This window comes from Mobula hypostoma, chromosome 5, assembly GCF_963921235.1.
Source record: "Mobula hypostoma chromosome 5, sMobHyp1.1, whole genome shotgun sequence".
Lineage (NCBI taxonomy): Eukaryota > Metazoa > Chordata > Chondrichthyes > Myliobatiformes > Myliobatidae > Mobula > Mobula hypostoma.
The window spans coordinates 160,906,392-160,919,387 of NC_086101.1; the positions used below are offsets into that span (position 1 = coordinate 160,906,392).

The 12,996-nt window shown below is 38.7% G+C and overlaps 1 protein-coding gene across 3 annotated transcripts in view; it reads right to left on the reverse strand.

Annotated features, from left to right (window-relative positions):
• Positions 1-434: 434 nt before the first annotated feature.
• The window catches only part of fam169ab (family with sequence similarity 169 member Ab), an 86,854-nt gene continuing 74,292 nt past the window's right edge, over positions 435-12,996 (reverse strand). For all 3 annotated transcript variants that reach the window (XM_063049244.1, XM_063049245.1, XM_063049246.1), the window contains exons 12-14: positions 8,265-8,792; positions 6,842-7,384; positions 435-3,441 (exon numbers count right to left, since the gene is read on the reverse strand). In XM_063049244.1, the coding sequence (XP_062905314.1) occupies positions 3,409-3,441; positions 6,842-7,384; positions 8,265-8,792 (1,104 nt within the window). In that variant the 3' untranslated portion in view covers positions 435-3,408. The remainder of the gene's footprint in view (positions 3,442-6,841; positions 7,385-8,264; positions 8,793-12,996) is intronic.

Sequence of the window (12,996 nt, forward strand, 5' to 3'; positions counted from 1 at the left end):
ATTTCCTTTGGATCTAATACTTTCAAAATGTGTTTGAAATTAGTTTAAAAGCTGCAAGTCAAACAGTATATATTAGAGGATTACAGTTAATTGGGACACTTTGGGACCAGTACATTTTGGTCCAATTAAACTGCTACCCCAGTTAGCCAAGGTTGCATGAAAATAGTTTTAAAAAGGTAAACAACACACATTAAAGTTGCTGGTGAACGCAGCAGGCCAAGCAGCATCTATAGGAAGAGGCGCAGTCGACGTTTCAGGCCGAGACCCTTCGTCAGGACTAACTGAAGGAAGAGTAAGGGATTTGAAAGCTGGAGGGGGAGGGGGAGATGCAAAATGATAGGAGAAGACAGGAGGGGGAGGGATAGAGCCGAGAGCTGGACAGGTGACAGGCAAAAGGGGATACGAGAGGATCATAGGACAGGAGGTCCGGGAAGAAAGACGGGGGGGGGGGTGACCCAGAGGATGGGCAAGAGGTATATTCAGAGGGACAGAGGGAGAAAAAGGAGAGTGAGAGAAAGAATGTGTGCATAAAAAAGAGTAACAGATGGGGTACGAGGGGGAGGTGGGGCCTAGCGGAAGTTAGAGAAGTCAATGTTCATGCCATCAGGTTGGAGGCTACCCATACGGAATACAAGGTGTTGTTCCTCCAACCTGAGTGTGGCTTCATCTTTACAGTAGAGGAGGCCGTGGATAGACATGTCAGAATGGGAATGGGATGTGGAAATTCTGCTGCGTTCACCAGCAACTTTGATGTGTGTTGCTTGAATTTCCAGCATCTGCAGAATTCCTGTTGTTTGCGTTTAAAAAGGTAAACTACTGTTTAAATAACAAATTATATATTTAAATGAACAGATTTGAGCACTACCAATATTACCACAGTACTATAAAGCTATTAGTTATCAACAAAGGAATCCATAGTGTATGGTGCCATGTTATTTTGACTAAATGAATAAAGTGCATGCAGACACCTCGTGCAGATAATGGGCTACCTTCATTGCCAAAAGTAGCTGCTTTTTGAATACAGATACACACAACTGATGCTATTTAAACACTCCATGCAGTGTATAGTACCTACAAGTGCGTGCAATTGACATTAGTTAGAAACAAAGGAAATCCTGACTATTTTCTCAATTTTTTTTAAAAAGAGTTGTAAATAAGTGGCTGCCTCGATTATCCACAATCCACTGCATATGAAAGTGGTTACTGGAGTACCACAAGTCTGTGGTTGGCAGTATGGTACTTTGAAAAGAACTGTTGCATTTAGATAGTGCCTTTCACAAACTTGCTCCAAATATTTGACAGTCAAAATAATTTAAATGTCACTTCTAGTAAATGTAATTCTTCCCCAAGTATTATCTATATGACAAGGTACACTTAATATTGCACTAGTCTCTACAGTACCCTCATTCTTCTGCTTTGAGGTAACTGAACCAAAGCAGGTATTTGGCTGCTTACGTCAAACTACTATTTCACATGCTGTCTATACAGTGCCGATTAAAGATTAAAGTAGCTTTATTAGTTACATGTACACTGAAACATAGTGAAGTGCATTGTTTGCATTGATAACCAACACAGTATGAGGATGTGTTGGGGGCCATCCACAAGAGTTACCATTCTTTAGGCACCAGCATAGCAGACCCAAAACTTACTAAACCGAATCCATATATCTTTTTGGAATGTGCAAATTCCTTACAGGCAGGAGCTGGAATTGAATCCAGATCACTGGCACTGTAATGCATTATGCTAACTGCTATGTCACTGTGCCTTCCTGATATTATGTAACAATTGTTAATTAATAAACAATTAGATTGAAGACAATTCACCATACAAATCTTTATTAATTTGAACATTTAATTTTATCATAAACATAGCTGGAAAGCAAGCTTGTAGATTTTATTAATTCTAACATGTGGATAGTAAATTAGTACTATTGGGAATTATTTGTTTGAAAAATCAAGTTGTGTAGTTAGTGTGAATGACAATGAGAATCTGCTTGGCTAGAAAGTTCATTATGAGCACAAGGATAAATGTTTGATTATAAATACTCTTCCTATAGACAATTTCAGATTTTGTTACATAATCCCATGCATATTGCAATTTATCACACAAAGTTATGTAGGTCTATGCAGATCATTCTTTGTAGAAGAATAATGTAAATTTTGGATCACAATTTCATACAAACTTATATGTGTGATGTTTCCCAGTGAGCAGAATGGGTGTAAAAGCACTCAGTTTAGTGAGGGAATAAATTCATACTAATTCTGATGGTTTTAGAATTCTAAATTTGAGATAAGCTGTGCTATGAAGACTAGGATAGTGGTGCTCATTTTAGCTTTAGTGGGTTAAAATTGTGCCTTTATGAACATTTTTCCATTCTTGCAGGGAAGACCCACATTGGGAACTTTGTGTTTAGTATTTTGCAGTCAATTTCACAAGCATTTGGAGGTTTAAAGGGGAGAAATAATATGGAACAACCACACACACAAAAAAAAATCACATTCTAACAGGTTATCTACAACTAGAATGCTCCTGCCACCTAAGCCACTTACTCTGCTGGTATCTAATTGTAAAAGGAGCATTGAGACACAGGTCAGGAGAGATTCTTATTTGTGGAATGCCTACTGTAAAAACAGGTAACAGAGAAAAATAAAAGCTGATAAAATAAGTTTAGACATGAAAAATGAAGGATACCTGCAAATGGTAGTGTTGATTTTTTTTAAGTTGTTGCTCTAGATATAATTTGAAACTACAGCAAGCTGCCCTAGTTCTCCAAATTCCTTTTAAAAAAATTTCCTATTCAATCTCATGCAGAACTACTAGAAATTCTGAGTAGTAACCTGTACAGAATAACAATCACAAAATTGTTTGTCATAACTATTTACTACCTGTGTAACTCATTCGAAGCCAAAATCCAGTCGTTAGCTTGACACATTACAGTCAATTTTAGAAAACTTAGTATTACTGCATGGGAAGTTTTTAGCCTGCTTCAAATGTATGCAAACAATAATCTTGCCAAAGAAGATTTATTCTGGATCACTTTGACTAGTTTCTGGTGGAAACCACTTTCCCCCATCATTCATTTATAAATTTTGCCTGCATTTTTAGCTAAATTTCAAAGCACCTCAAATTTTAAAATGCTTCTTAGATTCTACTACCCATAAGCATTCTCTTGAGCTCCCTCAACCTTCTGTCCTTATCTACCCTAATCTCCTTATGTGCTTAGTGTCAAGTTTTGTTAATGCTCCTGCAAAGCACCTTGCAATGTTTTACAACATTTCAGAAGGTGCTATGTATGTTATTTCATCATTAGTAGAGACTTTAGTATGGCTTTTTCCAGCAACTACCTTCTCACCTTAGTAAAAGAAAATGTGTTAAAGATTGTCAATGATGATAAATGTATTCCTTTCATCATGTTCTGGTGGATGGACGAAAGTGGCGGACCTACAAGGAGACAAAACAAGCTTAAATTAAATCCTTGAAATGGATCATCCTGGAAAAGGTCTGCAGATTGTTGTACAAATGGGGATAGCTTTCCTCAATGCAATTAGGGATGCATCTAGACTATTGTAGAGCAAAAACAGCCAGCATGCAAACAATGCTATGATTCCTCTACATTAAATTAAAAGTGCATCTTTACAACAGGCCTTTCAGGTTACTTGTGGAAATGAATTACAGAGCAATTTAAAACCTGATGGGAACGGAATATAGGAACTGTTTTTCAGGGCCAATCCTGATCTTTTGTCCTCACATAATTTCATTTCGATGTTCAAGTCTCAGCACTTCTCAATGGAAATAGATAATACTGATAATTAAGCCATCATAAATATGTTGAATGCAGCCTCTAATCTGAGGCAGTGGTGGCATTTTAAATTTGTATGTGGGCATCCTTAAACTTTGCACTAAACTGAGAGAAAAACTTTCATCCAGGACTGACACAAAACTTTGACGATTTTAGTGATACGACTTTTGTTTTGGCTCCTTTAGGCGCGAGAGGTCACAAGTTTGGGAATTATGAGAAACTTAGCAGGTTACTAGCAATACCCATCAGAACAGCAGTCATGAAGGTATGTCATGGAAAAGTACATCCCCCCAAAAAAAATGCAGATGCTAGAAATCCAAATAAAATCAGAATATTAGCACCATCCAGCAGTTCAGGAATTACTAGACATTACTAGTGCTTCAGATTGAAGGGCATTCTGATGCAAGGACACTTTCATGGTGTTATTATTTTCTGTATTTTATATTCTCTAGGCAATTGAACTTGCAGATGATAGGAAGTCAGAGAAGCATGTTCAGCCTCTGACCTACCTTTGTACCTACAGTATGCAGCAGGCTCACTCAAGTTTCTGGTCAATAGTAGGGTGCCAGTGACCAGTGGATATTAAAAGCAAAATGGTTAACTATTTGATTAAGATGGTTATTGCCCCAACTGAAATGACAAGTAACATTCATACTAGATACAAGTTCTACCTGAATTGTCTAAGCTTTGGTTGGTAAAGGCATAAGCTAGTTCATTATCTGAGCAGTCTTAATATAACTGAATACCATGCTATTATTAACAAACATTCCCACTTCTAACCTCATGAAACAAGAATACCAATTAGAAGACCATTGGACCCAATTTGCTATCTGAATCCCTGCAGCCATTTAATGGGGGTTGGTAATTGGCCTCCAACCTCCATGACAAAATAACTGTTTAAAACATAATAACTAATAGTGCAAGTTAAACCCACCCTCGGTCCAAAGTACTGTAATGCTGGAATTACCCCTTTTCACCTGGGTGACCATAGCCTTCACCTTTCCCCACTCATTCTCCTGTAAATATTCAGAGCTCCAATGAAGTGTCAAATTACAAAGAATTCCAGTATGGTATTGAAACAACTACTCTGATTCAGCATCACCTACAGTAGTTTCAATATCCTTATTCATAAAGCCTCCAACTGGCAAGATGAAATAAGGAGTAGAAAAGATACAGAGCTATCAAGGAGATAGATTTTAAAGAAGAGTCCTGGAGTAGGAGAGGCAAAATGGAGAGAATAATCTAGTCACTGATAAGCAATAGTAGGAAGTTTGAAGAGTCGGATATGAGGATTGCTGAGTTTGAGGAGCTTAGAGAGAACAATGGTCATTCTCAAAGGGAATTAAGTATTAATTAGAATTTTAAACTACTGGCAATGGCCTAGGTCACTTCCTTAACTTATTCTCATCCTAATTATCCAACATATTAAATGAGCTTCTCAGTAAAAAGGAACCTCACACATGCATTGTAACAAATTAGTTCAAGGCCAATGTTAAAAAAACAATTGAGATCTGTCAATTAAGAAATATCCAAGTCAGGCTAGTATTCTAATAATTAAATGGAATTTTGTTCAAGATCAGCAAAATAGCGCAATGGGACAAAACCTGGCCAGAAAGAAAAATTTATTATAACAGACACTGTAAAAATTATACATAATACAAAAAATATTTAACTTTCTGGTACCAATGTTATTTGAGACATAAAAGTCATTTACTCAACACAATTAAAAGAGTTCAATACCCCCTTCCTAGAAGTCCAGTTAAAGTGAATTACATTATAGTGCTGTTAAATTATAAAAGACAATTGAATAATGTTGCATTCCTAACAAACAGAGCAGATATTAGAAAGACAGTATTGACATACCACACCAGACTGGAAGATGTAATCACAACGGGGTGTATGTGTACTCATCAACCATCCTTGAAGCTGTCTAACAGGTAAGCAGCTTCAGATGCATATGAGAGATCACATTAATTACTCCAGTTATATGTCTGTCATTTTGAATTTTTAAAGGTTTGGATGGTTAATTATACAAATTAGTCTGTAAAATAAACTTAAAAGCGCTAGGCAAGAAAGTAAAAAGTTGAGTTTCCATACAGAGGTTAAAGCTTTATAAACATGGAATCTGGGATATTTGGTTAAAGAAAGGCATTCTAAGCATGTCAGAAATGTAGAAACTATGGATTTTGGAGCACTGATCATCAGAACAAAAGAAGTTATGAGTCTCTAGAACCTCTTTCTAAACACTACTTGGAAGCAATTCTGATAATTATGAAAGTTTTGCCAATTAACTTTATGAGCCTGAACACTGGATCCCGCCTCTGTTCTTTCACATTGAAAAAAGTATGAACTGTTTTAACATTAGGTATAAAGTATAAGATCCAAACATGACTATGAGTGGAAAGTTCAAAACATTTGAGTGTCATGACATAACTATTTGAAATTTTATCTGACATTAGTGACATAATCACACTGAATTAAAAGACCCAGACTAAAATTCTGATGCATCGAACAGACTAGCGATACAAATACTGTTCTATGGATCACCATTCAGAGCACTGGAGTCAAACAAACTAGAACTAAAATACTATTAACACACTACAATTTTGCGCATTAGGTACAATATTAAAAGATTACTACCAAATTGAAGTTTAAAAACAACTTCAAAATTAAAACAAGCTACAAATCAGCTAATAAATTTGGTTTTTATGGGTCACACTCCTATGTCAATCTAAACATTTGTAGGATCATTTTATTCCATCATTAACATTCCAAGATTAATAAAATGATGCTTATAAAACAGCTTCCTTGTGAATAAGGAGTCTTTGCAACCTGTTTAAAATGCAACATCAAAAATTGGCATTAGAATTGAATTTTTATTTAATCGTGTTGATGAAATGCAAGTGTCTGTTAATGAAGGACAGGAAATTAGGGCTTGCGTTATCCCACTATCACACAATATAGCTGTCATTTTGAATCTTCTGTAACACAGTGGAATACAATTAGTTACACAAACAGTGTAACTTGGATTTAAGCTGCTACCTTGCTTCGTTTCTTGGGAGGCCCTTTGTTTCCCTTGACTTTTCTCCTCAGATTTCTCCTATCCATAACTGGTACTTCCATTTCCATTTCTTCTGAGCTACTGTCAACACCCTTTTCAGCGACAGCTGGTGATGACTGATCTTTCAGATCAGTTTCTTTTGTTTCATCTGTTAGTGGATGGGCAGGCGTAGCCTGCTTCAGCGAAACATCCTCAAGTTCAATCACAAGTAATGGACCAAGAGTGAGATCCACTGGGGCACTGGACTCCTCTGGTTCACCTTCCTGCTGTGCCGACGTAGTCTTTGTAAGCCCGGAAGTGGGTTCACCCTCTGTACCACTATGTTGGGACACTTCCTCATGAACAGATTCATGACCATTATCTGGTGGTTTCTCACTAGCCTGGGCATCAGGCTGTTCCATGCTTTTCGATAATGTAACATTATTTGGGTCAGTATCATTGTGGTTGGAAGGGCTGCAGTTTGCTGCTGGATCCTGCACTGGTTCAGATGCTTCACTGTCATTCTGCATGGGGACATCTTCATCCTGAACAGAAAAGCAAAGTAAAAAGCTGTTAGTCACACTAACCTAGTTAATTAACACAAATTGATTCCAACAAGTTTAGCTTAACAAAACTGTCTTTAATAATTTCTCCTCTAGTTTTCCCGAACATAAACATTTACTAGATTTGCTCTTGGACAGTGCATGAAAAGAATTATTAAATTATGTAACTCCAACCAGGAATTGAAGATCACGGATGATTTACAGAAACTATGATGTTGGTTATATTATAGTTGTCTTTCCTTCAATCACTTGACAGCATCAACTACACTCGCTAGTCATGTCAATGACATGTATAATTATGTAAATTGCCTACATTTTAAAGAAACCAAGGAAAAGATTTATTTGCAATAACCCAGAAGCAATGTAATGCAAATCTGAAATTAAAAGTAGTAAATGGTTAGCAAGTCAATGCCTGTGCAGAAAGGAAATGAGTTTAGTATCGGGCCAATGACCTGTCACCAGAATTCACATCAAAAGAACACTATGAAAGGTAATCAACCTGACACGTTAACTCTATTCCTCTCCCCACAGATGCTGCCTGACTTGCTGAGTATTTCCAGCATTTTCTATTTTATTTATTTTAGTTCTAGCCCTTTGAGTTGTTTGTGAGTAGATAGGCAGTTGGACAAGACTTTACAATGTATAATACAGATACTTTAAACTGAATCGTATGGTCATTGTAACTGGAGGAAACTGAAGTTACCAATGCAGGCTTAATCCAGTGAAGTGGGCTTTTTCAATCCATCTGCACTATTTAAAGCAGAGTCAAAATTTTCTGCTCAGCTCATTCAGCTGATAATGGAGTTAGTTTGGAAGTCAAAGCAAAATTTGAAAAGAAGTAATTTAAAAGAAGTATCAATACCTTTTCCAGCCTGTTATCTTCACAGCATTCTTTCAATTCTGCTGCACTTTGGGGTTCTTCAGGCTCATTTTCTGACAAATCGTCTGGTGCACCATTAGCAGATTCATTCGCTGTGGTTTCATTGCCTAGATTGGTTGATTCCTCAATGAACCCCTCTTTATCCTTGATTGGATCTTGAGCGATTTCCTTCTCTGACTCTATGGAATCCAGAGTAATCTCATCTTCAGTCTTCGAAGTCTCCTGAACAATTTTTTCCTGTGTCTCGGAAGATTCATTTGGAACAACTTCCTCAGAATTTGGTGACTGCAAAGACATTTCTTGCTCAGTGTCTGTTGTCTGCTGAGGCAAACTCTCATTAGAATCTGCTGACTTTGGAGAAGTCTCCTCTTCAGTCTCTGCTGACTCTAAATGAGTGTCCTCAGAATTTGAAGACTTTGAAGGAGTCACCTCTTCTGGCTTTAATGAATCTTGATTAACAGAGTCATCGTTTACTAATTCAGGAGGTGTTTCAGGTGATGATTCCTTATCCTAAGTTTAAAACATGAGACAGTACATTAAACTACAATATAAATATTGCCATCTAATGATTACATGTTTAGGCAACATATTTCAGTTCAATTTCTTAAATAATGAGATCTAAATGGCAATAAACTACTAAACATGTAGATGGATATTTGGGTATTATTTAAATGGATGAAGGTTCCAAAGTTGCCCAACTAGTAGGAGCTTCTGGCATGATAATCTAGAAGTCATTATTAAAACAGAAGCCTTTCATTGTTATAGAAATATAATCTGGTTGCAAAATTGACAGTTAAAAGGGGATTATTAAAACTGTTATCATTGGTTCTTCCCCTGAGACTCCAGCTTACTTCACTTCAACTATCATTCTTGGATGTGTGCCATTCCACACAGTTTCTAACAAGGATCACCAAATGGCAAGAAAGTCTAATCTCCCCTCCCTTCCTCCAATCCAAGTTGTTTGAAGGTATGCAGAACTGAAGCCAGGTCTGTTGCTGGTCTAATGGACCCAATTTTAAGCTAGGCAATGCAAAGCACGATTGAGACATTGTAAGAATTTGTAATGTAGCTTTTCAATAAACATACAGTAGTTATTAAGATAACTGTGCTGCTCCAAAGTGTGTTATAGAAACATAGAAAACCTACAGCACAATACAGGCCCTTCAACCCACAAAGTTGTGCCGAACATGTCCTTACTTTAGAAATTACCTAAGGTTACCCTCTATTTTTCTAAGCTCCATGTACCTATCCAGGAGCCTCTTAAAAGACCCTATCGTATCTGCCTCTACCACTGTCCCTGGCAGCCCATTCCACGCACTCACCACTCTCTGCATAAAAAACTTACCCCGGCATCTCTTCTGTACCTATTTCCACGCATCGTAAAACTATGCCCTCTCATGCTAGCCATTTCAGCCCTGGGAAAAAGCCTCTGACTATCCACACAATTAATGCCTCTCATCATTTTATACACCTCTATCAGGCCACCTCTCATCCTCTGTCACTCCAAGTAGAAACAACAGAGTTCACTCAACCTGTTCCCATAAGGCACCCTCCCCAATCCAGGCAACATACTTGTAAATCTCCTCTGCACCCTTTCTATGGTTTCCACATCCTTCCTATAGTGAGGTGACAAGAACTGAGCACAGTGCTCCAAGTGGGGTCTGACCGGGGTCCTATATAGCTGCAACATTACCCCTTGGCTCCTAAACTCAATCCCACGATTGATGAAGGCCAATGCACTGTATGCCTGCTTAACCACAGAGCCAACCCGCGCAGCAGCTTTGAGTATCCTATGGACTCAGACCCCAAGATCCCTCTGATCCTCTACACTGCCAAGAGTCTTACCATTAATACTATATTCTGCTGTCATATTTGACCTACCAGAATGAACCACTTCACACTTATCTGGGTTGAACTCCATCTGCCACTTCTCAGCTCAGTTTTGCATCTTATCAATGTCCCGCTGTAACCTCTGACAGCCGTCCACACTATCCACAACACCCTCAACCTTTGTGTCATCAGCAAATTTATTAACCCTTCCCTCCACTTCCTCACCCAGGTCATTTAAAACAATCACAAAGAGTAAGGGTCCCAGAACATATCCCTGAGGCACACCATAGGTCACCGACCTCCATGCAGAATATGACCAGTCTACAATCACTCTTTGCCTTCTATGGGCAAGCCAGTTCTGGATCCACAAAGCAATGTCCCCTTGGATCCCATACCTCCTTACTTTCTCAATAAGCCTTACAGGGGGTACCTCATCAAATGCCTTGCTGAAAAGCATATACACTACATCCTCTGCTCTTCCTTCATCAATGTGTTTAGTCACATGCTCAAAAGATTCAATCAGGCTCGTAAGGCACAACCTGCCTTTCACAAACCCATGCTGACTATTCGTAATCATATTATGCCTCTCCCAATGTTCATAAATCAGGATCTTCTCCATCAACTTACCAACCACTGAAGTAAGACTCACTGGTCTATAATTTTCTGGGCTATCTCTACTCCCTTTCTTGAATAAGAGAACAACATCCACAACCCTCCAATCCTCCAGAATCTCTCCTGCCCCCATTGATAATACAAAGATCATCGCCAGAGGCTCAGCAATATCCTCCCTCACCTCCTACAGTAGCCTGGGGTACATCCCATCCGGTCCTGGTGTCTTATCCAACTCGATGCTTTCCAAAAGCTCCAGCACATCCTCTTCCTTAATATCTACATGCTCAAGCTTTTCAATCCACTGCAAGTCATCCCTACAATCACCAAGATCCTTTTCCGTAGTGAATACTGAAGCAAAGTATTCATTAAGTACCTCTGCTATCTCCTCCGGATCCATACACATTTTTCCACTTATCACCCTTGATTAGTCCTATTTTCTCAGGAATTATTCTCGTACTTTTCACATACTTGTAGAATGCTTTGGGGTTTTCCTTAATCCTGTCCGCCAAGGCCTTCTCATGGCCTCTTCTAGCTCTCTTAATTTCATTCTTAAGCTCCTTCCTGCTAGCCTTATAACCTTCAGGATCTCTATCATTTTCTAGTTTTTTGAACCTTTTGTGAGCTTTTCTTTTCTTCTTGACTAGATTTACAACAGCCTTTGTACACCACGGTTCCTGTACCCTACCATCCTTTCCCAGTCTCACTGGAACGTACCTGTGCAGAACTCCATACAAATATCTTCTGAACATTTGCCACATTTCTTCCGTACATTTCCCTGAGAACATCTGTTCCCTGTTTATGCTTCCAAGTTCCTGCCTGATAGCCTCATATTTCCCCTTACTCCAATTAATCACTTTCCTAACTTGTCTGTTCCTATCCCTCTCCAATGCTATGGTAAAGGAGGAAGTTACGTGAGGTCATTCTTACCTCACAGCAACAGGACATTAGGCTCTATAATGAGTCAACCTATAGCTGGGGAAGAGATAACCCTTTCCTGTTAGACTGTTATTTTTTATTCTTTCTCACTTCTCTTCTAATGTTTGTACATATGTGCACTTGTAATGCTGCTGTGACACTAATTTCCTTTGGGATCAATAAGGTATCTATCTATTCAGGATCATTATTTGTTTGACTTCTGTTGAAGCATTTTCCAATTGATTGTATCCACTAAGTAATTTGGCAAGTTCGATGATCAAAGTAAATTTATTATCTAAGTACTATAAAATATCAGCGTATACAATCCTGAGATTCATTTTCTTGACAGGCATACACAGTAAATCCAAGAAACATAATAGAATCAATGGAAGACTGCACCCAACAGGATGGGCAAACAACAAACAAGCAAAGGACAACAAAGTGTGCAGATATGAAAAAGGAAAGACAATAATAAATAAATAAATAAATATCACGAACATGAGATGAAGAGTCCCTGAAAGTAAATCTATAGGTTGTGGGAACAGTTCAGTGATGGGGTGAGTGAAGTTATCCCCCCAGGTTCAAGAGCCTGACTGTTGAGGGGTAATAACTGTTCCTGAACCTGGCAGTGTGAGTCTTGAGGCTCTGTACCTTATTCCTAATGGCAACCAGAAGGGAGCATGGCATGAGTGATGTGGGTCCTTAATGATGGATGCTCTTACACTGCAACGGCACTCTGTGTAAATGTGCTCAATGGTGGGGAGGGTTTTATCCATGATAGACTGGGCTGTACCCGCCACTTTTTGTAGGATTTTCCGTTCAAGGGCATTGGTGTTTCCATACCAGGCAATCAGTCAATAAACTGTCCACCACACATCTACAGAAATTTGTTAAAATTTTAGATCTCATACCGAACCTTTGCAAACTTGACTTGACGTGAAACTCCTAAGGAACTAGAGTTGCTGCCATGCTTTCTTTAAAATGCCCTTACGTGCTGGGCCCAGGACAGGTCCTTTGAAATAACACTGAGGAATTTTAAATGGCTGATGCTCTCCACTTCTGATCCCTTGATGAGGACTGGTTCATGGACCTCTGGTTTCTTACTCCTGAAGTCAATAATCAGGAGACATTTGAGGAGATGATAGCGCTGAATACCGAACGGTAGTCGATAAAGAGCATCCTGATGTACATATCTTTGCTGTCCAGATGTCCCTGGGCTGACTGAAGAGCCAATGAGATGACATCTGCTGTTGTCCTGTTGTGCTGGTAGACAAACTGGAACGGACCCCAGTTACTTCTCAGGCAGGAGTTGATATGTTTCATTACCAAACTCCCAAAGCACTTGATCACAGTGAAT